At 44.9% G+C, this 24,841-nt stretch overlaps 1 protein-coding gene across 1 annotated transcript; it reads left to right on the top strand.

Moving 5' to 3' along the window:
• The first annotated feature begins 908 nt into the window (after positions 1-908).
• On the top strand, positions 909-22,472 carry LOC123735256 (F-actin-uncapping protein LRRC16A-like). Its single transcript, XM_045713004.1, has 6 exons — positions 909-917; positions 1,164-1,270; positions 4,001-4,070; positions 19,569-19,580; positions 21,835-21,916; positions 22,354-22,472. The coding sequence occupies exons 1-6, from the start codon at positions 909-911 to the stop codon at positions 22,470-22,472; spliced, it is 399 nt and encodes a 132-aa protein (XP_045568960.1).
• The last annotated feature ends 2,369 nt before the right edge of the window (positions 22,473-24,841 follow it).

Here is a 24,841-nt window from a genome sequence, read left to right as displayed (position 1 = left end):
AGTGTCTCTCCTCACATCATTACCCCGTCACAGTGTCTCCTCACATCATTACCCCCGTCACAGTGTTCTCCTCACATCATTACCCTGTCACAGTGTCTCTCCTCACATCATTACCCCGTTAGTCTCTTCTCACATCATTACCCCATCGGTGTCTCTCCTCACATCATTACCCCATCGGTGTCTCTCCTCACATCATTACCCCGTTACAGTGTCTCTCCTCACATCATTACCCCGTCACAGTGTCTCTCCTCACATCATTACCCTGTCACAGTGTCTCTCCTCACATCATTACCCCGTTAGTCTCTTCTCACATCATTACCCCATCGGTGTCTCTCCTCACATCATTACCCCATCGGTGTCTCTCCTCACATCATTACCCCGTTAGTCTCTTCTCACATCATTACCCCATCGGTGTCTCTCCTCACATCATTACCCCATCGGTGTCTCTCCTCACATCATTACCCCGTTACAGTGTCTCTCCTCACATCATTACCCCGTTACAGTGTCTCTCCTCACATCATTACCCCGTCACAGTCTCTCTGGGGACAGAGCTAGCCTATCACAGTCTCTCTGGGGACAGAGCTAGCCTATCACAGTCTCTCTGGGGACAGAGCTAGCCTATCACAGTCTCTCTGGGGACAGAGCTAGCCTATCACAGTCTCTCTGGGGACAGAGCTAGCCTATAAGGGAGGGTGTGGGAGCCGGAGGACAAGCTGCTGTGTTTATAAAAAGGATGCTACTGGCTATACACCATAATAATGAAGACTGCAGCCATATCAGGGCTACTGGCTTTCTATACACCATAATAATGAAGACTGTAGCCATATCAGGGCTACTGGCTTTCTATACACCATAATAATGAAGACTGCAGCCATATCAGGGCTACTGGCTTTCTATACACCATAATAATGAAGACTGTAGCCATATCAGGGCTACTGTCTTTCGCGCCTAACATCTCCTAGCTGTGACAATATTCACTGTATACTACACTTGGCTTCGTTCAACACATCCTAATTTGGCGAGGTCACATTTTATTTCACTGCAAGTGAAACGAAACGGGAGAGCAGCATTCAACTGTGGTTCACAAGGCTACTATACTGTGGCCTCTCAGGTATCATCTGTTGCGTGGGCTTACTATCCTCTCTGTTTCTGTTTGTCTCCAGGAAAGGCAAAGATGTGCCTCCATCCTTCAAGCACTTCTTCAGCAGCGCAGTGGCCCTCAGCTGCATCAACCTTTCAGGGACCAGACTCCCCCTCCTGAGGCCTTGAAGTGAGCAAACTAATCATGCTCCCTCTGTCTTTCTCTCCTCTGTCTCTGTCTTTCTCTCCTCTGTCTCTGTCTTTCTCTCCTCTGTCTCTGTCTTTCTCTCCTCTGTCTCTGTCTTTCTCTCCTCTGTCTCTGTCTTTCTCTCCTCTGTCTCTGTCTTTCTCTCCTCTGTCTCTGTCTTTCTCTCCTCTGTCTCTGTCTTTCTCTCCTCTGTCTCTGTCTTTCTCTCCTTTGTCTCTGTCTTTCTCTCCTCTGTCTCTGTCTTTCTCTCCTCTGTCTCTGTCTTTCTCTCCTCTGTCTCTGTCTTTCTCTCCTCCCTCTGTCTCAATCTCTCTGCTCTTCTCTTTCCCCTCTCTGTCTCAATCTCTTCTGTCCCTCCTTCTCACTTTCCCTCTCTCTCATCTCCCTCTTTCTCTCATCTCCCTCTTTCTCTCTTTCTCACCTCTGTCTCTCTTCTCTCTCTTACGCTCCCCTCCAATATAATAATTTCCTTCTTTTTTTTTCATAATAGGAATTAGAGCTACACCGAGTGTACAAAACATTAGGAACACCTTCCTAATATTGAGTTTCACCCCCTTTTGCCCTCAGAACAGCCTCAATTCGTCAGGCATGGACTACAAGGTGTCGAAAGTGTTCCACAGGGATGCTGGGCCCATTTTGACTCTTAATGCTTCCCACAGACGTGTCAAGTTGGCTGGATGTCCTTTGGGTGGTGGACCATTCTTGATACACACGGGAAACTGTTGAGCGTGAAAAACCCAGCAACCTTGCAGTTCTTGACGTGTCTGGCACCTACGACCACTTCCTGTTCAAAGGCACTTTAAGCTTTTGTCCTGCCCATTCACCCTCTGAATACATTAACACTGTCAGGTCTGCTCCTGCTCTTCCCCCCCCCCAGGCTGCCCTGCATCACACACTCCTATCATCCATTACACACACCTGCCTTCCCTCGTCACGCACATCAGCGATACTGGACTCACCTGGACTCACTCATCACCTGTTATTACCTCCTCTATATTTATCAGTTCCCCAGCTCTGTTCCCCGCTTCTGCTTTGATTGTCTTTTGTTTGTGTTACCTGTTTGCTGACGCTGTTCCTGTCTCGTTCCATGTCCGTTATTTATTAAATGTTACTTCCCGTACCTGCTTCGTCTCTCCAGCATCATCCCATGTGAAAGAATACTGAAGCAAACCACACGAAGCATCAGGGAGGTATGTTGGCATCGGCTCTGGGTCGCCACCGATGGAACCAGGGGTGCCTAGCCAGCTCGACGGGCTTCCACACCCTAGCCAGCTCGACGGGCTTCCACACCCTAGCCAGCTCGACGGGCTTCCACACCCTAGCCAGCTCGACGGGCTTCCACACCCTAGCCAGCTCGACGGGCTTCCACACCCTAGCCAGCTCGACGGGCTTCCACACCCTAGCCAGCTCGACGGGCTTCCACACCCTAGCCAGCTCGACGGGCTTCCACACCCTAGCCAGCTCGACGGGCTTCCACACCTAGCCAGCTCGACGGGCTTCCACACCTAGCCAGCTCGACGGGCTTCCACACCCTAGCCAGCTCGACGGGCTTCCACACCCTAGCCAGCTCGACGGGCTTCCACACCCTAGCCAGATCGTAGGTTTTTGTTCGCCCAGCCGGTCCAGGAGTTTTTTTTTGTTTTTTTGTTTTTTGTTTTGTTGGTGATGTCAGGGTGGATTCCTCCACCGATGGAACCGGGGTGCCTAAGCCAGCCCGTCGGGCTTTCACACCCTGGCTGGCTCGAGAGGTTTCCTTGCCTCAGCCGGCTCACCAGGCTCTCACGCTCCTGCCGGTTCCTTGGGCTTCCACGCCCCAACCGGCTTGCCCAGCGCCCATGTCTTAGCCGGTTTGCCCAGGTGGGACGCCGAGTTGCGCCCGGGGGTACAGTCACGTCTGCTCCCGCTCTCCCCCCTGCATCACGCACTCCTATCATCCATTACGCACACCTGCCTTCCCTCGTCACGCGCATCAGCGATATTGGACTCACCTGGACTCACTCATCACCTGTTATTACCTCCCCTATATTTGTCAGTTCCCCAGCTCTGTTCCCCGCTTCTGCTTTGATTGTCTTTTGTTTGTGTTACCTGTTTGCTGACGCTGTTCCTGTCTCGTTCCATGTCCGTTATTTATTAAATGTTACTTCCCGTACCTGCTTCGTCTCTCCAGCATCATCCCATGTGACAAACTATCCATGTCTCAATTATCTCAAGGCTTAAAATACCTTCTTTGACCAGTCTCATCCCCTTCGTCTACTCTGATTGAAGTGGATTTAACAAGTGACTTTCACCTGGATTCACCTGGTCAGTCTGTCAGGGAAAGAGCAGGTTCCTAATGTTTTGTCCACTCAGTGTGTATATCTCACTCTCTCAGCATCCAATGAACTAGACTGGATTCTTCATCCCGTAAACTAGACTGGATTCTTCATCCCGTAAACTAGACTGGATTCTTCATCCCGTAAACTAGACTGGATGATTCATCCCGTAAACTAGACAGGATGCTTCATCCCGTAAACAAGAATGGATGCTTCATCCCGTAAACTAGACTGGATGCTTCATCCCGTAAACTAGACTGGATGCTTCATCCCGTAAACTAGACTGGATGCTTCATCTCGTAAACTAGACTGGATTCTTCAATGTTAGTCTCTATTATAAACCTAACCAATAGTGAGTCTGCCTGAAATGTATTAAACAATATTGTTGTTTTCCTTGCAGAGCTCTTCTGCTCGGTCTGGCCAGTAACCCCAACATCAAGGAAGTGTCTTTAGACCTCAGCTGCTGTGAGGTAAGAACACAGAGAGGCTAAAGGAAGTGTCTTTATACCTCAGCTGCTGTGAGGTAAGAACACAGAGAGGCTAAAGGAAGTGTCTTTAGACCTCAGCTGCTGTGAGGTAAGAACACAGAGGCTAAAGGAAGTGTCTTTATACCTCAGCTGCTGTGAGGTAAGAATACAGAGAGGCTAAAGGAAGTGTCTTTATACCTCAGCTGCTGTGAGGTAAGAACACAGAGAGGCTAAAGGAAGTGTCTTTATACCTCAGCTGCTGTGAGGTAAGAACACAGAGAGGCTAAAGGAAGTGTTGTGAGGTAAGAACACAGAGAGGCTAAAGGAAGTGTCTTTAGACCTCAGCTGCTGTGAGGTAAGAACACAGAGAGGCTAAAGGAAGTGTCTTTATACCTCAGCTGCTGTGAGGTAAGAACACAGAGAGGCTAAAGGAAGTGTCTTTAGACCTCCACTGCTGTGAGGTAAGAACACAGAGAGGCTAAAGGAAGTGTCTTTATACCTCAGCTGCTGTGAGGTAAGAACACAGAGAGGCTAAAGGAAGTGTCTTTATACCTCAGCTGCTGTGAGGTACGAACACAGAGAGGCTAAAGGAAGTGTCTTTAGACCTCAGCTGCTGTGAGGTAAGAACACAGAGAGGCTAAAGGAAGTGTCTTTAGACCTCAGCTGCTGTGAGGTAAGAACACAGAGAGGCTAAAGGAAGTGTCTTTATACCTCAGCTGCTGTGAGGTAAGAACACAGAGAGGCTAAAGGAAGTGTCTTTATACCTCAGCTGCTGTGAGGTAAGAACACAGAGAGGCTAAAGGAAGTGTCTTTATACCTCAGCTGCTGTGAGGTAAGAACACAGAGAGGCTAAAGGAAGTGTCTTTAGACCTCAGCTGCTGTGAGGTAAGAACACAGAGGCTAAAGGAAGTGTCTTTATACCTCAGCTGCTGTGAGGTAAGAACACAGAGAGGCTAAAGGAAGTGTATTTATACCTCAGCTGCTGTGAGGTAAGAACACAGAGAGGCTAAAGGAAGTGTCTTTATACCTCAGCTGCTGTGAGGTAAGAACACAGAGAGGCTAAAGGAAGTGTCTTTAGACCTCAGCTGCTGTGAGGTAAGAACACAGAGGCTAAAGGAAGTGTCTTTATACCTCAGCTGCTGTGAGGTAAGAACACAGAGAGGCTAAAGGAAGTGTCTTTATACCTCAGCTGCTGTGAGGTAAGAACACAGAGAGGCTAAAGGAAGTGTCTTTAGACCTCAGCTGCTGTGAGGTAAGAACACAGAGAGGCTAAAGGAAGTGTCTTTATACCTCAGCTGCTGTGAGGTAAGAATACAGAGAGGCTAAAGGAAGTGTCTTTAGACCTCCACTGCTGTGAGGTAAGAACACAGAGAGGCTAAAGGAAGTGTATTTATACCTCAGCTGCTGTGAGGTAAGAACACAGAGAGGCTAAAGGAAGTGTCTTTATACCTCAGCTGCTGTGAGGTAAGAACACAGAGAGGCTAAAGGAAGTGTCTTTAGACCTCAGCTGCTGTGAGGTAAGAACACAGAGGCTAAAGGAAGTGTCTTTATACCTCAGCTGCTGTGAGGTAAGAACACAGAGAGGCTAAAGGAAGTGTCTTTATACCTCAGCTGCTGTGAGGTAAGAACACAGAGAGGCTAAAGGAAGTGTCTTTAGACCTCAGCTGCTGTGAGGTAAGAACACAGAGAGGCTAAAGGAAGTGTCTTTATACCTCAGCTGCTGTGAGGTAAGAACACAGAGAGAGAATTCCCTCCCCCCTTTTCACAGATCTGTAAAATTACTGTTTTGTCAAAGAACGAAGATGATTGTTTTTAGGCCCTTTAGCAAGACATGTAAACACGATGTATTTAGCCTTCCAGTTGTGGAAATAGATATGAAAGACAACTTTATTAGTCAGCATGAGATAACGACAGAGGAAAAGTGGTCTCTTCACTATAGTACTACTATAGTACTATACATCAATGGTCTCTTCACTATAGTACTATATGTCCTAATATGTAACATTAAAAACCTTAGCAGATCTGCTAAAGCAACAATCCATCTCTTGTTCTTGGTCCAGATATGTGACATTTAGCTGAACGTTCTTCTTCGTCAGTTTAAGAATTCTATCTTTGGCCTTGATGGTTTTTGGAGTGAACATCCCATAGCACTGCTGTTCTAGCCTCCTCCTCTCCAAGTATACCTGATGAGTCCACTAGAACTCTATATAATGGATCACTTGGCGAAGCGAGAGAGAGAAGAGAGGAACAGGAAGGAGATGGAATAGAAAAGGCTAATTATGTCACGCACTCACACACATGCATGCACAGAAAACACACACACACACACACTCTCTCTCACCCCCATGCCCTAATCTAATAAAGATGTCTTTCCACAGATTCATTGAATACCACTGCAGCAGGATCCACAGTCAGCAAAATCATTTCAAATGTTAAACCGCTGTTGAGCTACTGAATTATCTCTTGCCTTTCAGTCTTTGTGGGTGTAATAATGAACCATTGGTTTGAAGCAGTCTCACTGTGTGCTACAGTACTATATGTGTTCTTGCTGATTCCCAAATTGCACCCTATTACCTATGTAGTGCACTACTTTTGACCGCAACCCAATAGGCCATGGTCAAAAGTAGTTCACTACATAGGTAATAGGTGCCATTTGGGATAAATACTCTTGTCTAATTGTATGTGGATGATCTAGCCAGAGGATTGTACCCTCTAATAGCTACTGGTCCCTGTATATCTCTGATGTGTGTTGTTGTTCCCTCTAATAGCTAGCTACTGGTCCCTGTATGTCTCTGATGTGTGTTGTTGTTCCCTCTAATAGCTAGCTACTGGTCCCTGTATGTCTCTGATGTGTGTTGTTCCCTCTAAAAGCTAGCTACTGGTCCCTGTATGTCTCTGATGTGTGTTGTTCCCTCTAATAGCTAGCTACTGGTCCCTGTATGTCTCTGATGTGTGTTGTTGTTCCCTCTAATAGCTAGCTACTGGTCCCTGTATGTCTCTGATGTGTCCTGTTGTTGTTCCCTCTAATAGCTAGCTACTGGTCCCTGTATATCTCTGATGTGTGTTGTATCCTCTAATAGCTAGCTACTGGTCCCTGTATGTCTCTGATGTGTGTTGTTGTTCCCTCTAATAGCTAGCTACTGGTCCCTGTATGTCTCTGATGTGTGTTGTTGTACCCTCTAATAGCTACTGGTCCCTGTATGTCTCTGATGTGTGTTGTTGTTCCCCTCTAATAGCTAGCTACTGGTCCCTGTATGTCTCTGATGTGTATTGTTCCCTCTAATAGCTAGCTACTGGTCCCTGTATGTCTCTGATGTGTGTTGTTGTTCCCTCTAATAGCTACTGGTCCCTGTATATCTCTGATGTGTGTTGTATCCTCTAATAGCTAGCTACTGGTCCCTGTATGTCTCTGATGTGTGTTGTTGTTCCCTCTAATAGCTAGCTACTGGTCCCTGTATGTCTCTGATGTGTGTTGTTCCCTCTAATAGCTAGCTACTGGTCCCTGTATGTCTCTGATGTGTGTTGTTCCCTCTAATAGCTACTGGTCCCTGTATGTCTCTGATGTGTGTTGTTGTTCCCTCTAATAGCTAGCTACTGGTCCCTGTATGTCTCTGATGTGTGTTGTTGTACCCTCTAATAGCTAGCTACTGGTCCCTGTATGTCTCTGATGTGTGTTGTTCCCTCTAATAGCTAGCTACTGGTCCCTGTATGTCTCTGATGTGTGTTGTTCCCTCTAATAGCTAGCTACTGGTCCCTGTATGTCTCTGATGTGTGTTGTTCCCTCTAATAGCTAGCTACTGGTCCCTGTATATCTCTGATGTGTGTTGTTGTTCCCTCTAATAGCTAGCTACTGGTCCCTGTATGTCTCTGATGTGTGTTGTTCCCTCTAATAGCTAGCTACTGGTCCCTGTATGTCTCTGATGTGTGTTGTTGTTCCCTCTAATAGCTAGCTACTGGTCCCTGTATATCTCTGATGTGTGTTGTTGTTCCCTCTAATAGCTAGCTACTGGTCCCTGTATGTCTCTGATGTGTGTTGTTGTTCCCTCTAATAGCTAGCTACTGGTCCCTGTATGTCTCTGATGTGTGTTGTTGTATCCTCTAATAGCTAGCTACTGGTCCCTGTATATCTCTGATGTGTGTTGTATCCTCTAATAGCTAGCTACTGGTCCCTGTATGTCTCTGATGTGTGTTGTTCCCTCTAATAGCTAGCTACTGGTCCCTGTATGTCTCTGATGTGTGTTGTTGTTCCCTCTAATAGCTAGCTACTGGTCCCTGTATGTCTCTGATGTGTGTTGTTGTTCCCTCTAATAGCTAGCTACTGGTCCCTGTATATCTCTGATGTGTGTTGTTGTATCCTCTAATAGTTAGCTACTGGTCCCTGTATATCTCTGATGTGTGTTGTAGTTCCCTCTAATAGCTAGCTACTGGTCCCTGTATGTCTCTGATGTGTGTTGTTCCCTCTAATAGCTAGCTACTGGTCCCTGTATGTCTCTGATGTGTGTTGTTGTATCCTCTAATAGCTAGCTACTGGTCCCTGTATATCTCTGATGTGTGTTGTATCCTCTAATAGCTAGCTACTGGTCCCTGTATGTCTCTGATGTGTGTTGTTGTACCCTCTAATAGCTAGCTACTGGTCCCTGTATGTCTCTGATGTGTGTTGTTGTATCCTCTAATAGCTAGCTACTGGTCCCTGTATATCTCTGATGTGTGTTGTTCCCTCTAATAGCTAGCTACTGGTCCCTGTATGTCTCTGATGTGTGTTGTTGTATCCTCTAATAGCTAGCTACTGGTCCCTGTATGTCTCTGATGTGTGTTGTTGTTCCCTCTAATAGCTAGCTACTGGTCCCTGTATGTCTCTGATGTGTGTTGTTCCCTCTAATAGCTAGCTACTGGTCCCTGTATGTCTCTGATGTGTGTTGTTGTATCCTCTAATAGCTAGCTACTGGTCCCTGTATATCTCTGATGTGTGTTGTTGTTCCCTCTAATAGCTACTGGTCCCTGTATGTCTCTGATGTGTGTTGTTCCCTCTAATAGCTAGCTACTGGTCCCTGTATATCTCTGATGTGTGTTGTTGTTCCCTCTAATAGCTAGCTACTGGTCCCTGTATGTCTCTGATGTGTGTTGTTGTTCCCTCTAATAGCTAGCTACTGGTCCCTGTATATCTCTGATGTGTGTTGTTGTATCCTCTAATAGCTAGCTACTGGTCCCTGTATGTCTCTGATGTGTGTTGTTCCCTCTAATAGCTAGCTACTGGTCCCTGTATATCTCTGATGTGTGTTGTTGTATCCTCTAATAGCTAGCTACTGGTCCCTGTATATCTCTGATGTGTGTTGTTGTATCCTCTAATAGCTAGCTACTGGTCCCTGTATATCTCTGATGTGTGTTGTTGTATCCTCTAATAGCTAGCTACTGGTCCCTGTATGTCTCTGATGTGTGTTGTACCCTCTAATAGCTAGCTACTGGTCCCTGTATATCTCTGATGTGTGTTGTTGTTCCCTCTAATAGCTACTGGTCCCTGTATATCTCTGATGTGTGTTGTTGTACCCTCTAATAGCTAGCTACTGGTCCCTGTATGTCTCTGATGTGTGTTGTTGTTCCCTCTAATAGCTAGCTACTGGTCCCTGTATATCTCTGATGTGTGTTGTTGTTCCCTCTAATAGCTAGCTACTGGTCCCTGTATGTCTCTGATGTGTGTTGTTCCCTCTAATAGCTACTGGTCCCTGTATGTCTCTGATGTGTGTTGTTGTTCCCTCTAATAGCTAGCTACTGGTCCCTGTATGTCTCTGATGTGTGTTGTTCCCTCTAATAGCTAGCTACTGGTCCCTGTATGTCTCTGATGTGTGTTGTTGTTCCCTCTAATAGCTAGCTACTGGTCCCTGTATGTCTCTGATGTGTGTTGTTCCCTCTAATAGCTAGCTACTGGTCCCTGTATGTCTCTGATGTGTGTTGTTCCCTCTAATAGCTAGCTACTGGTCCCTGTATATCTCTGATGTGTGTTGTTGTTCCCTCTAATAGCTAGCTACTGGTCCCTGTATGTCTCTGATGTGTGTTGTTGTTCCCTCTAATAGCTAGCTACTGGTCCCTGTATGTCTCTGATGTGTGTTGTTCTCTCTAATAGCTAGCTACTGGTCCCTGTATGTCTCTGATGTGTGTTGTTGTACCCTCTAATAGCTAGCTACTGGTCCCTGTATGTCTCTGATGTGTGTTGTTCCCTCTAATAGCTACTGGTCCCTGTATATCTCTGATGTGTGTTGTTGTTCCCTCTAATAGCTAGCTACTGGTCCCTGTATGTCTCTGATGTGTGTTGTTCCCTCTAATAGCTACTGGTCCCTGTATGTCTCTGATGTGTGTTGTTGTTCCCTCTAATAGCTAGCTACTGGTCCCTGTATATCTCTGATGTGTGTTGTTGTATCCTCTAATAGCTAGCTACTGGTCCCTGTATATCTCTGATGTGTGTTGTTGTTCCCTCTAATAGCTAGCTACTGGTCCCTGTATGTCTCTGATGTGTGTTGTTGTTCCCTCTAATAGCTAGCTACTGGTCCCTGTATATCTCTGATGTGTGTTGTTCCCTCTAATAGCTAGCTACTGGTCCCTGTATGTCTCTGATGTGTGTTGTTGTACCCTCTAATAGCTAGCTACTGGTCCCTGTATGTCTCTGATGTGTGTTGTTGTACCCTCTAATAGCTAGCTACTGGTCCCTGTATGTCTCTGATGTGTGTTGTTGTTCCCTCTAATAGCTAGCTACTGGTCCCTGTATGTCTCTGATGTGTGTTGTTGTTCCCTCTAATAGCTAGCTACTGGTCCCTGTATGTCTCTGATGTGTGTTGTTGTTCCCTCTAATAGCTAGCTACTGGTCCCTGTATGTCTCTGATGTGTGTTGTTGTTCCCTCTAATAGCTAGCTACTGGTCCCTGTATGTCTCTGATGTGTGTTGTTGTATCCTCTAATAGCTAGCTACTGGTCCCTGTATGTCTCTGATGTGTGTTGTTCCCTCTAATAGCTACTGGTCCCTGTATGTCTCTGATGTGTGTTGTTGTATCCTCTAATAGCTAGCTACTGGTCCCTGTATGTCTCTGATGTGTGTTGTTGTATCCTCTAATAGCTAGCTACTGGTCCCTGTATGTCTCTGATGTGTGTTGTTGTATCCTCTAATAGCTAGCTACTGGTCCCTGTATATCTCTGATGTGTGTTGTTGTTCCCTCTAATAGCTAGCTACTGGTCCCTGTATGTCTCTGATGTGTGTTGTTGTATCCTCTAATAGCTAGCTACTGGTCCCTGTATGTCTCTGATGTGTGTTGTTGTTCCCTCTAATAGCTAGCTACTGGTCCCTGTATATCTCTGATGTGTGTTGTTGTATCCTCTAATAGCTAGCTACTGGTCCCTGTATGTCTCTGATGTGTGTTGTTGTTCCCTCTAATAGCTAGCTACTGGTCCCTGTATGTCTCTGATGTGTGTTGTTGTACCCTCTAATAGCTACTGGTCCCTGTATGTCTCTGATGTGTGTTGTTGTACCCTCTAATAGCTAGCTACTGGTCCCTGTATGTCTCTGATGTGTGTTGTTGTTCCCTCTAATAGCTACTGGTCCCTGTATGTCTCTGATGTGTGTTGTTCCCTCTAATAGCTACTGGTCCCTGTATGTCTCTGATGTGTGTTGTTGTATCCTCTAATAGCTAGCTACTGGTCCCTGTATGTCTCTGATGTGTGTTGTTGTTCCCTCTAATAGCTAGCTACTGGTCCCTGTATGTCTCTGATGTGTGTTGTTGTATCCTCTAATAGCTAGCTACTGGTCCCTGTATATCTCTGATGTGTGTTGTTGTATCCTCTAATAGCTAGCTACTGGTCCCTGTATGTCTCTGATGTGTGTTGTTCCCTCTAATAGCTACTGGTCCCTGTATGTCTCTGATGTGTGTTGTTGTTCCCTCTAATAGCTAGCTACTGGTCCCTGTATATCTCTGATGTGTGTTGTTGTATCCTCTAATAGCTACTGGTCCCTGTATGTCTCTGATGTGTGTTGTTGTACCCTCTAATAGCTAGCTACTGGTCCCTGTATGTCTCTGATGTGTGTTGTTGTACCCTCTAATGGCTAGCTACTGGTCCCTGTATGTCTCTGATGTGTGTTGTTGTTCCCTCTAATAGCTAGCTACTGGTCCCTGTATGTCTCTGATGTGTGTTGTTCTCTCTAATAGCTAGCTACTGGTCCCTGTATGTCTCTGATGTGTGTTGTTGTTCCCTCTAATAGCTAGCTACTGGTCCCTGTATATCTCTGATGTGTGTTGTATCCTCTAATAGCTAGCTACTGGTCCCTGTATATCTCTGATGTGTGTTGTTCCCTCTAATAGCTAGCTACTGGTCCCTGTATGTCTCTGATGTGTGTTGTTGTTCCCTCTAATAGCTAGCTACTGGTCCCTGTATGTCTCTGATGTGTGTTGTTGTTCCCTCTAATAGCTAGCTACTGGTCCCTGTATATCTCTGATGTGTGTTGTTGTTCCCTCTAATAGCTAGCTACTGGTCCCTGTATGTCTCTGATGTGTGTTGTTGTACCCTCTAATAGCTAGCTACTGGTCCCTGTATATCTCTGATGTGTGTTGTATCCTCTAATAGCTAGCTACTGGTCCCTGTATATCTCTGATGTGTGTTGTTCCCTCTAATAGCTAGCTACTGGTCCCTGTATGTCTCTGATGTGTGTTGTTGTTCCCTCTAATAGCTAGCTACTGGTCCCTGTATGTCTCTGATGTGTGTTGTTCCCTCTAATAGCTAGCTACTGGTCCCTGTATGTCTCTGATGTGTGTTGTTGTTCCCTCTAATAGCTAGCTACTGGTCCCTGTATGTCTCTGATGTGTGTTGTTGTATCCTCTAATAGCTAGCTACTGGTCCCTGTATGTCTCTGATGTGTGTTGTTCCCTCTAATAGCTAGCTACTGGTCCCTGTATGTCTCTGATGTGTGTTGTTCCCTCTAATAGCTACTGGTCCCTGTATATCTCTGATGTGTGTTGTTGTTCCCTCTAATAGCTAGCTACTGGTCCCTGTATGTCTCTGATGTGTGTTGTTCCCTCTAATAGCTACTGGTCCCTGTATGTCTCTGATGTGTGTTGTTGTTCCCTCTAATAGCTAGCTACTGGTCCCTGTATATCTCTGATGTGTGTTGTTGTATCCTCTAATAGCTAGCTACTGGTCCCTGTATATCTCTGATGTGTGTTGTTGTTCCCTCTAATAGCTAGCTACTGGTCCCTGTATGTCTCTGATGTGTGTTGTTGTTCCCTCTAATAGCTAGCTACTGGTCCCTGTATATCTCTGATGTGTGTTGTTCCCTCTAATAGCTAGCTACTGGTCCCTGTATGTCTCTGATGTGTGTTGTTGTACCCTCTAATAGCTAGCTACTGGTCCCTGTATGTCTCTGATGTGTGTTGTTGTACCCTCTAATAGCTAGCTACTGGTCCCTGTATGTCTCTGATGTGTGTTGTTGTTCCCTCTAATAGCTAGCTACTGGTCCCTGTATGTCTCTGATGTGTGTTGTTGTTCCCTCTAATAGCTAGCTACTGGTCCCTGTATGTCTCTGATGTGTGTTGTTGTTCCCTCTAATAGCTAGCTACTGGTCCCTGTATGTCTCTGATGTGTGTTGTTGTTCCCTCTAATAGCTAGCTACTGGTCCCTGTATGTCTCTGATGTGTGTTGTTGTATCCTCTAATAGCTAGCTACTGGTCCCTGTATGTCTCTGATGTGTGTTGTTCCCTCTAATAGCTACTGGTCCCTGTATGTCTCTGATGTGTGTTGTTGTATCCTCTAATAGCTAGCTACTGGTCCCTGTATGTCTCTGATGTGTGTTGTTGTATCCTCTAATAGCTAGCTACTGGTCCCTGTATGTCTCTGATGTGTGTTGTTGTATCCTCTAATAGCTAGCTACTGGTCCCTGTATATCTCTGATGTGTGTTGTTGTTCCCTCTAATAGCTAGCTACTGGTCCCTGTATGTCTCTGATGTGTGTTGTTGTATCCTCTAATAGCTAGCTACTGGTCCCTGTATGTCTCTGATGTGTGTTGTTGTTCCCTCTAATAGCTAGCTACTGGTCCCTGTATATCTCTGATGTGTGTTGTTGTATCCTCTAATAGCTAGCTACTGGTCCCTGTATGTCTCTGATGTGTGTTGTTGTTCCCTCTAATAGCTAGCTACTGGTCCCTGTATGTCTCTGATGTGTGTTGTTGTACCCTCTAATAGCTACTGGTCCCTGTATGTCTCTGATGTGTGTTGTTGTACCCTCTAATAGCTAGCTACTGGTCCCTGTATGTCTCTGATGTGTGTTGTTGTTCCCTCTAATAGCTACTGGTCCCTGTATGTCTCTGATGTGTGTTGTTCCCTCTAATAGCTACTGGTCCCTGTATGTCTCTGATGTGTGTTGTTGTATCCTCTAATAGCTAGCTACTGGTCCCTGTATGTCTCTGATGTGTGTTGTTGTTCCCTCTAATAGCTAGCTACTGGTCCCTGTATGTCTCTGATGTGTGTTGTTGTTCCCTCTAATAGCTAGCTACTGGTCCCTGTATGTCTCTGATGTGTGTTGTTGTATCCTCTAATAGCTAGCTACTGGTCCCTGTATATCTCTGATGTGTGTTGTTGTATCCTCTAATAGCTAGCTACTGGTCCCTGTATGTCTCTGGTGTGTGTTGTTCCCTCTAATAGCTACTGGTCCCTGTATGTCTCTGATGTGTGTTGTTGTTCCCTCTAATAGCTAGCTACTGGTCCCTGTATATCTCTGATGTGTGTTGTTGTATCCTCTAATAGCTACTGGTCCCTGTATGTCTCTGATGTGTGTTGTTGTACCCTCTAATAGCTAGCTACTGGTCCCTGTATGTCTCTGATGTGTGTTGTTGTACCCTCTAATAGCTAGCTACTGGTCCCTGTATGTCTCTGATGTGTGTTGTTGTTCCCTCTAATAGCTAGCTACTGGTCCCTGTATGTCTCTGATGTGTGTTGTTGTTCCCTCTAATAGCTAGCTACTGGTCCCTGTATGTCTCTGATGTGTGTTGTTGTTCCCTCTAATAGCTAGCTACTGGTCCCTGTATATCTCTGATGTGTGTTGTTCCCTCTAATAGCTAGCTACTGGTCCCTGTATGTCTCTGATGTGTGTTGTTGTTCCCTCTAATAGCTAGCTACTGGTCCCTGTATGTCTCTGATGTGTGTTGTTGTTCCCTCTAATAGCTAGCTACTGGTCCCTGTATATCTCTGATGTGTGTTGTTGTTCCCTCTAATAGCTAGCTACTGGTCCCTGTATGTCTCTGATGTGTGTTGTTGTACCCTCTAATAGCTAGCTACTGGTCCCTGTATATCTCTGATGTGTGCTGTATCCTCTAATAGCTAGCTACTGGTCCCTGTATATCTCTGATGTGTGTTGTTCCCTCTAATAGCTAGCTACTGGTCCCTGTATGTCTCTGATGTGTGTTGTTGTTCCCTCTAATAGCTAGCTACTTGTCCCTGTATGTCTCTGATGTGTGTTGTTCCCTCGAATAGCTAGCTACTGGTCCCTGTATGTCTCTGATGTGTGTTGTTGTTCCCTCTAATAGCTAGCTACTGGTCCCTGTATGTCTCTGATGTGTGTTGTTGTATCCTCTAATAGCTAGCTACTGGTCCCTGTATGTCTCTGATGTGTGTTGTTCCCTCTAATAGCTAGCTACTGGTCCCTGTATGTCTCTGATGTGTGTTGTTGTATCCTCTAATAGCTATCTACTGGTCCCTGTATGTCTCTGATGTGTGTTGTTCCCTCTAATAGCTAGCTACTGGTCCCTGTATGTCTCTGATGTGTGTTGTTGTTCCCTCTAATAGCTAGCTACTGGTCCCTGTATGTCTCTGATGTGTGTTGTTGTATCCTCTAATAGCTAGCTACTGGTCCCTGTATGTCTCTGATGTGTGTTGTTCCCTCTAATAGCTAGCTACTGGTCCCTGTATGTCTCTGATGTGTGTTGTTGTTCCCTCTAATAGCTAGCTACTGGTCCCTGTATGTCTCTGATGTGTGTTGTTCCCTCTAATAGCTACTGGTCCCTGTATATCTCTGATGTGTGTTGTTGTATCCTCTAATAGCTAGCTACTGGTCCCTGTATATCTCTGATGTGTGTTGTTGTTCCCTCTAATAGCTAGCTACTGGTCCCTGTATGTCTCTGATGTGTGTTGTTGTTCCCTCTAATAGCTAGCTACTGGTCCCTGTATATCTCTGATGTGTGTTGTTCCCTCTAATAGCTAGCTACTGGTCCCTGTATATCTCTGATGTGTGTTGTTGTTCCCTCTAATAGCTAGCTACTGGTCCCTGTATGTCTCTGATGTGTGTTGTTGTTCCCTCTAATAGCTAGCTACTGGTCCCTGTATGTCTCTGATGTGTGTTGTTCCCTCTAATAGCTAGCTACTGGTCCCTGTATATCTCTGATGTGTGTTGTTGTTCCCTCTAATAGCTAGCTACTGGTCCCTGTATATCTCTGATGTGTGTTGTTGTTCCCTCTAATAGCTAGCTACTGGTCCCTGTATGTCTCTGATGTGTGTTGTTGTTCCCTCTAATAGCTAGCTACTGGTCCCTGTATATCTCTGATGTGTGTTGTTGTATCCTCTAATAGCTAGCTACTGGTCCCTGTATGTCTCTGATGTGTGTTGTTGTATCCTCTAATAGCTAGCTACTGGTCCCTGTATGTCTCTGATGTGTGTTGTATCCTCTAATAGCTAGCTACTGGTCCCTGTATATCTCTGATGTGTGTTGTTCCCTCTAATAGCTAGCTACTGGTCCCTGTATGTCTCTGATGTGTGTTGTTCCCTCTAATAGCTAGCTACTGGTCCCTGTATATCTCTGATGTGTGTTGTTCCCTCTAATAGCTAGCTACTGGTCCCTGTATGTCTCTGATGTGTGTTGTATCCTCTAATAGCTAGCTACTGGTCCCTGTATATCTCTGATGTGTGTTGTTCCCTCTAATAGCTAGCTACTGGTCCCTGTATATCTCTGATGTGTGTTGTTGTATCCTCTAATAGCTAGCTACTGGTCCCTGTATGTCTCTGATGTGTGTTGTTGTATCCTCTAATAGCTAGCTACTGGTCCCTGTATGTCTCTGATGTGTGTTGTTGTTCCCTCTAATAGCTAGCTACTGGTCCCTGTATATCTCTGATGTGTGTTGTTGTATCCTCTAATAGCTAGCTACTGGTCCCTGTATGTCTCTGATGTGTGTTGTTGTTCCCTCTAATAGCTAGCTACTGGTCCCTGTATGTCTCTGATGTGTGTTGTTGTTCCCTCTAATAGCTAGCTACTGGTCCCTGTATATCTCTGATGTGTGTTGTACCCTCTAATAGCTAGCTACTGGTCCCTGTATGTCTCTGATGTGTGTTGTTGTATCCTCTAATAGCTAGCTACTGGTCCCTGTATATCTCTGATGTGTGTTGTTGTATCCTCTAATAGCTAGCTACTGGTCCCTGTATATCTCTGATGTGTGTTGTTGTATCCTCTAATAGCTAGCTACTGGTCCCTGTATGTCTCTGATGTGTGTTGTTCCCTCTAATAGCTAGCTACTGGTCCCTGTATATCTCTGATGTGTGTTGTTCCCTCTAATAGCTAGCTACTGGTCCCTGTATGTCTCTGATGTGTGTTGTATCCTCTAATAGCTAGCTACTGGTCCCTGTATATCTCTGATGTGTGTTGTTCCCTCTAATAGCTAGCTACTGGTCCCTGTATATCTCTGATGTGTGTTGTTGTATCCTCTAATAGCTAGCTACTGGTCCCTGTATGTCTCTGATGTGTGTTGTTGTATCCTCTAATAGCTAGCTACTGGTCCCTGTATGTCTCTGATGTGTGTTGTTGTTCCCTCTAATAGCTAGCTACTGGTCCCTGTATATCTCTGATGTGTGTTGTTGTATCCTCTAATAGCTAGCTACTGGTCCCTGTATGTCTCTGATGTGTGTTGTTGTTCACTCTAATAGCTAGCTACTGGTCCCTGTATGTCTCTGATGTGTGTTGTTGTTCCCTCTAATAGCTAGCTACTGGTCCCTGTATATCTCTGATGTGTGTTGTACCCTCTAATAGCTAGCTACTGGTCCCTGTATGTCTCTGATGTGTGTTGTTCCCTCTAATAGCTAGCTACTGGTCCCTGTATGTCTCTGATGTGTGTTGTTGTTCCCTCTAATAGCTAGCTACTGGTCCCTGTATGTCTCTGATGTGTTTTGTTGTATCCTCTAATAGCTAGCTACTGGTCCCTGTATGTCTCTGATGTGTGTTGTATCCTCTAATAGCTAGCTACTGGTCCCTGTATATCTCTGATGTGTGTTGTTCCCTCTAATAGCTAGCTACTGGTCCCTGTATGTCTCTGATGTGTGTTGTTCCCTCTAATAGCTAGCTACTGGTCCCTGTATATCTCTGATGTGTGTTGTTCCCTCTAAATGCTAGCTACTGGTCCCTGTATGTCTCTGATGTGTGTTGTATCCTCTAATAGCTAGCTACTGGTCCCTGTATATCTCTGATGTGTGTTGTTCCCTCTAATAGCTAGCTACTGGTCCCTGTATATCTCTGATGTGTGTTGTTGTATCCTCTAATAGCTAGCTACTGGTCCCTGTATGTCTCTGATGTGTGTTGTTGTATCCTCTAATAGCTAGCTACTGGTCCCTGTATGTCTCTGATGTGTGTTGTTGTTCCCTCTAATAGCTAGCTACTGGTCCCTGTATATCTCTGATGTGTGTTGTTGTATCCTCTAATAGCTAGCTACTGGTCCCTGTATGTCTCTGATGTGTGTTGTTGTATCCTCTAATAGCTAGCTACTGGTCCCTGTATATCTCTGATGTGTGTTGTTGTTCCCTCTAATAGCTAGCTACTGGTCCCTGTATGTCTCTGATGTGTGTTGTTGTATCCTCTAATAGCTAGCTACTGGTCCCTGTATGTCTCTGATGTGTGTTGTTGTTCCCTCTAATAGCTATCTACTGGTCCCTGTATATCTCTGATGTGTGTTGTTGTTCCCTCTAATAGCTAGCTACTGGTCCCTGTATGTCTCTGATGTGTGTTGTTGTATCCTCTAATAGCTAGCTACTGGTCCCTGTATGTCTCTGATGTGTGTTGTTCCCTCTAATAGCTAGCTACTGGTCCCTGTATGTCTCTGATGTGTGTTGTTGTCCCTCTAATAGCTACTGGTCCCTGTATATCTCTGATGTGTGTTGTTGTTCCCTCTAATAGCTAGCTACTGGTCCCTGTATGTCTCTGATGTGTGTTGTTGTTCTCTCTAATAGCTAGCTACTGGTCCCTGTATGTCTCTGATGTGTGTTGTTGTTCCCTCTAATAGCTAGCTACTGGTCCCTGTATGTCTCTGATGTGTGTTGTTGTTCCCTCTAATAGCTAGCTACTGGTCCCTGTATGTCTCTGATGTGTGTTGTTGTTCCCTCTAATAGCTAGCTACTGGTCCCTGTATGTCTCTGATGTGTGTTGTTGTTCCCTCTAATAGCTAGCTACTGGTCCCTGTATGTCTCTGATGTGTGTTGTTCTCTCTCCCTAATGCTGCTCTAAGCTTGGTCACTGTGTAAGTATTACCCCTGACTAATTACTGATAACTACTGTTAACTCCTGGCTCTAATTCCAGGCTAACTCCTGGCTATAATTCCAGCTAACTCCTGGCTGTAATTCCAGGCTAACCCCTGGCTATAATTCCAGCTAACTCCTGGCTGTAATTCCAGGCTAACTCTTGGCTGTAATTCTAAGCTTCTCCTTACTGCTTTCTCTGATGTTGTCATTCAGTTACACCCATCATCATTCCATCATCATTCCATCATTATTCCATCATTATTCCCTTCATAAACTGTTTCTCAATTATAAACAGACATGGCATGTTTTTAACATCTCATTGTATTGCTTCACCCTCCCTGCTTTTTCTAACATGTCTGTTGGTGGTGTTGTACCATAGACGGTGTGGTATCTTCCTCCATTTTAGTTCTCCCTCTTTATCTACACATCTATTGTTATCCCAGCCCTAGGGAAGCTGCTGTTCTGTATCTACATCTATTGTTATCCCAGCCCTAGGGAAGCTGCTGTTCTCTATCTACATCTATTGTTATCCCAGCCCTAGGGAAGCTGCTGTTCTCTATCTACATCTATTGTTATCCCAGCCCTAGGGAAGCTGCTGTTCTCTATCTACATCTATTGTTATCCCAGCCCTAGGGAAGCTGCTGTTCTCTATCTACATCTATTGTTATCCCAGCCCTAGGGAAGCTGCTGTTCTCTATCTACATCTATTGTTATCCCAGCCCTAGGGAAGCTGCTGTTCTCTATCTACATCTATTGTTATCCCAGCCCTAGGGAAGTTGCTGTTCTCTATCTACATCTATTGTTATCCCAGCCCTAGGGAAGCTGCTGTTCTCTATCTACATCTATTGTTATCCCAGCCCTAGGGAAGCTGCTGTTCTCTATCTACATCTATTGTTATCCCAGCCCTAGGGAAGCTGCTGTTCTGTATCTACATCTATTGTTATCCCAGCCCTAGGGAAGCTGCTGTTCTCTATCTACACATCTATTGTTATCCCAGCCCTAGGGAAGCTGCTGTTCTGTATCTACATCTATTGTTATCCCAGCCCTAGGGAAGCTGCTGTTCTCTATCTACATCTATTGTTATCCCAGCCCTAGGGAAGCTGCTGTTCTGTATCTACATCTATTGTTATCCCAGCCCTAGGGAAGCTGCTGTTCTCTATCTACACATCTATTGTTATCCCAGCCCTAGGGAAGCTGCTGTTCTCTAGCTACATCTATTGTTATCCCAGCCCTAGGGAAGCTGCTGTTCTCTATCTACATCTATTGTTATCCCAGCCCTAGGGAAGCTGCTGTTCTCTATCTACATCTATTGTTATCCCAGCCCTAGGGAAGCTGCTGTTCTGTATCTACATCTATTGTTATCCCAGCCCTAGGGAAGCTGCTGTTCTCTATCTACATCTATTGTTATCCCAGCCCTAGGGAAGCTGCTGTTCTCTATCTACATCTATTGTTATCCCAGCCCTAGGGAAGCTGCTGTTCTCTATCTACATCTATTGTTATCCCAGCCCTAGGGAAGCTGCTGTTCTCTATCTACATCTATTGTTATCCCAGCCCTAGGGAAGCTGCTGTTCTGTATCTACATCTATTGTTATCCCAGCCCTAGGGAAGCTGCTGTTCTCTATCTACACATCTATTGTTATCCCAGCCCTAGGGAAGCTGCTGTTCTGTATCTACATCTATTGTTATCCCAGCCCTAGGGAAGCTGCTGTTCTCTATCTACATCTATTGTTATCCCAGCCCTAGGGAAGCTGCTGTTCTCTATCTACATCTATTGTTATCCCAGCCCTAGGGAAGCTGCTGTTCTGTATCTACATCTATTGTTATCCCAGCCCTAGGGAAGCTGCTGTTCTCTATCTACACATCTATTGTTATCCCAGCCCTAGGGAAGCTGCTGTTCTCTAGCTACATCTATTGTTATCCCAGCCCTAGGGAAGCTGCTGTTCTCTATCTACATCTGTTATCCCAGCCCTAGGGAAGCTGCTGTTCTCTATCTACATCTATTGTTATCCCAGCCCTAGGGAAGCTGCTGTTCTGTATCTACATCTATTGTTATCCCAGCCCTAGGGAAGCTGCTGTTCTCTATCTACATCTATTGTTATGCCAGCCCTAGGGAAGCTGCTGTTCTCTATCTACATCTATTGTTATCCCAGCCCTAGGGAAGCTGCTGTTCTCTATATACATCTATTGTTATCCCAGCCCTAGGGAAGCTGCTGTTCTGTTTCTCATATCTCATCTTGTCTCTCTGTTGACAGCTCAGGTCCGGGGGGTCACAGATCCTGGAGGGATGCATCGCTGAGCTCCCCAACATCTCCAGTCTGGACATCTCTGACAACGGTAAGACTCTATCTAGCTTCTCTATATCTATAATGTTAAGACAGCATCTCCAGTCTGGACATCTCTGACAACGGTAAGACTCTATCTAGCTTCTCTAGATCTATAATGTTAAGACAGCATCTCCAGTCTGGACATCTCTGACAACGGTAAGACTATATCTAGCTTCTCTATATCTATAATGTTAAGACAGCATCTCCAGTCTGGACATCTCTGACAACGGTAAGACTCTATCTAGCTTCTCTATATCTATAATGTTAAGACAGCATCTCCAGGCTGGGTGTAGTCTTTTCTCCAGCCCAACAAACCCAGTAGTGCAGCTGACTCGACTAATATAATGATTCATTTAAAGTCTGTGATTAGCTGATTGGTTGAATCAGATGTGTTACTGCTTTGGCTCCCAGAATGCCCTTTAGATGATTGGTTTGTGTTTCCTCCAGGTCTGGACTCTGACCTGTCCACTCTGCTGGTGTGGCTGGCCAAGAACCGATCCATCCGACACCTCTCACTGGGGAAGAACTTCAACAACATCAAGTCCAAGTACGACTGGGGGGGCTAGGCCAGCACTGGGGGGGGCTAGGCCAGCACTGGGGGGAGGCTAGGCCAGCACTGGGGGGGGCTAGGCCAGCACTGGGGAGGGCTGGGTCAGGACCAATATCCTTACTGTCTGGCTGGAGTTGGAAGCATTCACACAACACATCCCATACATACACTTAACATACACACAACACATCCCATACACTTAACATACACACAACACATCCCATACACTTAACATACACACAACACATCCCATACACTTAACATACACACAACACATCCCATACACTTAACATACACACAACACATCCCATACACTTAACATACACACAACACATCCCATACACTTAACATACACACAACACATCCCATACACTTAACATACACACAACACATCCCATACACTTAACATACGCACAACACATCCCATACACTTAACAAACGCACAACACATCCCATACACTTAACATACGCACAACACATCCCATACACTTAACAAATACACTTAACATACACACAACACATCCCATACACTTAACATACACACAACACATCCCATACACTTAACATACACACAACACATTCCATACACTTAACATACACACATCACATCCCATACACTTAACATACACACAACACATCCCATACACTTAACATACGCACAACACATCCCATACACTTAACATACACACAACACATCCCATACACTTAACATACGCACAACACATCCCATACACTTAACAGACACACAACACATCCCATACACTAAACAGACACACAACACATCCCATACACTTAACATACACACAACACATCCCATACACTTAACATACGCACAACACATCCCATACACTTAACATACGCACAACACATCCCATACACTTAACAGACACACAACACATCCCATACACTTAACAGACACACAACACATCCCATACACTTAACAGACACACAACACATCCCATACACTTAACAGACACACAACACATCCCATACACTTAACAGACACACAACACATCCCATACACTTAACAGACACACAACACATCCCATACACTTAACAGACACACAACACATCCCATACACTTAACAGACACACAACACATCCCATACACTTAACAGACACACAACACATCCCATACACTTAACAGACACACAACACATCCCATACACTTAACATACACACAACACATCCCATACACTTAACAAACACACAACACATCCCATACACTTAACAAACACACAACACATCCCATACACTTAACAAACACACAACACATCCCATACACACAACACATCCCATACACTTAACATACACACAACACATCCCATACACTTAACAAACACACATCCCATACACTTAACATACACACAACACATCCCATACACTTAACAAACACACATCCCATACACTTAACAAACACACATCCCATACACTTAACAAACACACAACACATCCCATACACTTAACAAACACACAACACATCCCATACACTTAACATACACACAACACATCCCATACACTTAACAAACACACAACACATCCCATACACTTAACATACACACAACACATCCCTTAACAGACACACAACACATCCCATACACGTAACAGACACACAACACATCCCATACACTTAACATACCCACAACACATCCCATACACTTAACATACACACAACACATCCCATACACTTAACAAACACACAACACATCCCATACACTTAACATACACACAACACATCCCATACACTTAACATACACACAACACATTCCATACACTTAACATACACACATCACATCCCATACACTTAACATACACACAACACATCCCATACACTTAACATACGCACAACACATCCCATACACTTAACATACACACAACACATCCCATACACTTAACATACGCACAACACATCCCATACACTTAACAGACGCACAACACATCCCATACACTAAACAGACACACAACACATCCCATACACTTAACATACACACAACACATCCCATACACTTAACATACGCACAACACATCCCATACACTTAACATACGCACAACACATCCCATACACTTAACAGACACACAACACATCCCATACACTTAACAGACACACAACACATCCCATACACTTAACAGACACACAACACATCCCATACACTTAACAGACACACAACACATCCCATACACTTAACAGACACACAACACATCCCATACACTTAACAGACACACAACACATCCCATACACTTAACAGACACACAACACATCCCATACACTTAACAGACACACAACACATCCCATACACTTAACAGACACACAACACATCCCATACACTTAACATACACACAACACATCCCATACACTTAACAAACACACAACACATCCCATACACT

Source organism: Salmo salar, unplaced genomic scaffold (genome assembly GCF_905237065.1).
Source record: "Salmo salar unplaced genomic scaffold, Ssal_v3.1, whole genome shotgun sequence".
Classification (NCBI taxonomy): domain Eukaryota; kingdom Metazoa; phylum Chordata; class Actinopteri; order Salmoniformes; family Salmonidae; genus Salmo; species Salmo salar.
This window is presented reverse-complemented; position numbering and strand designations above follow the sequence as displayed.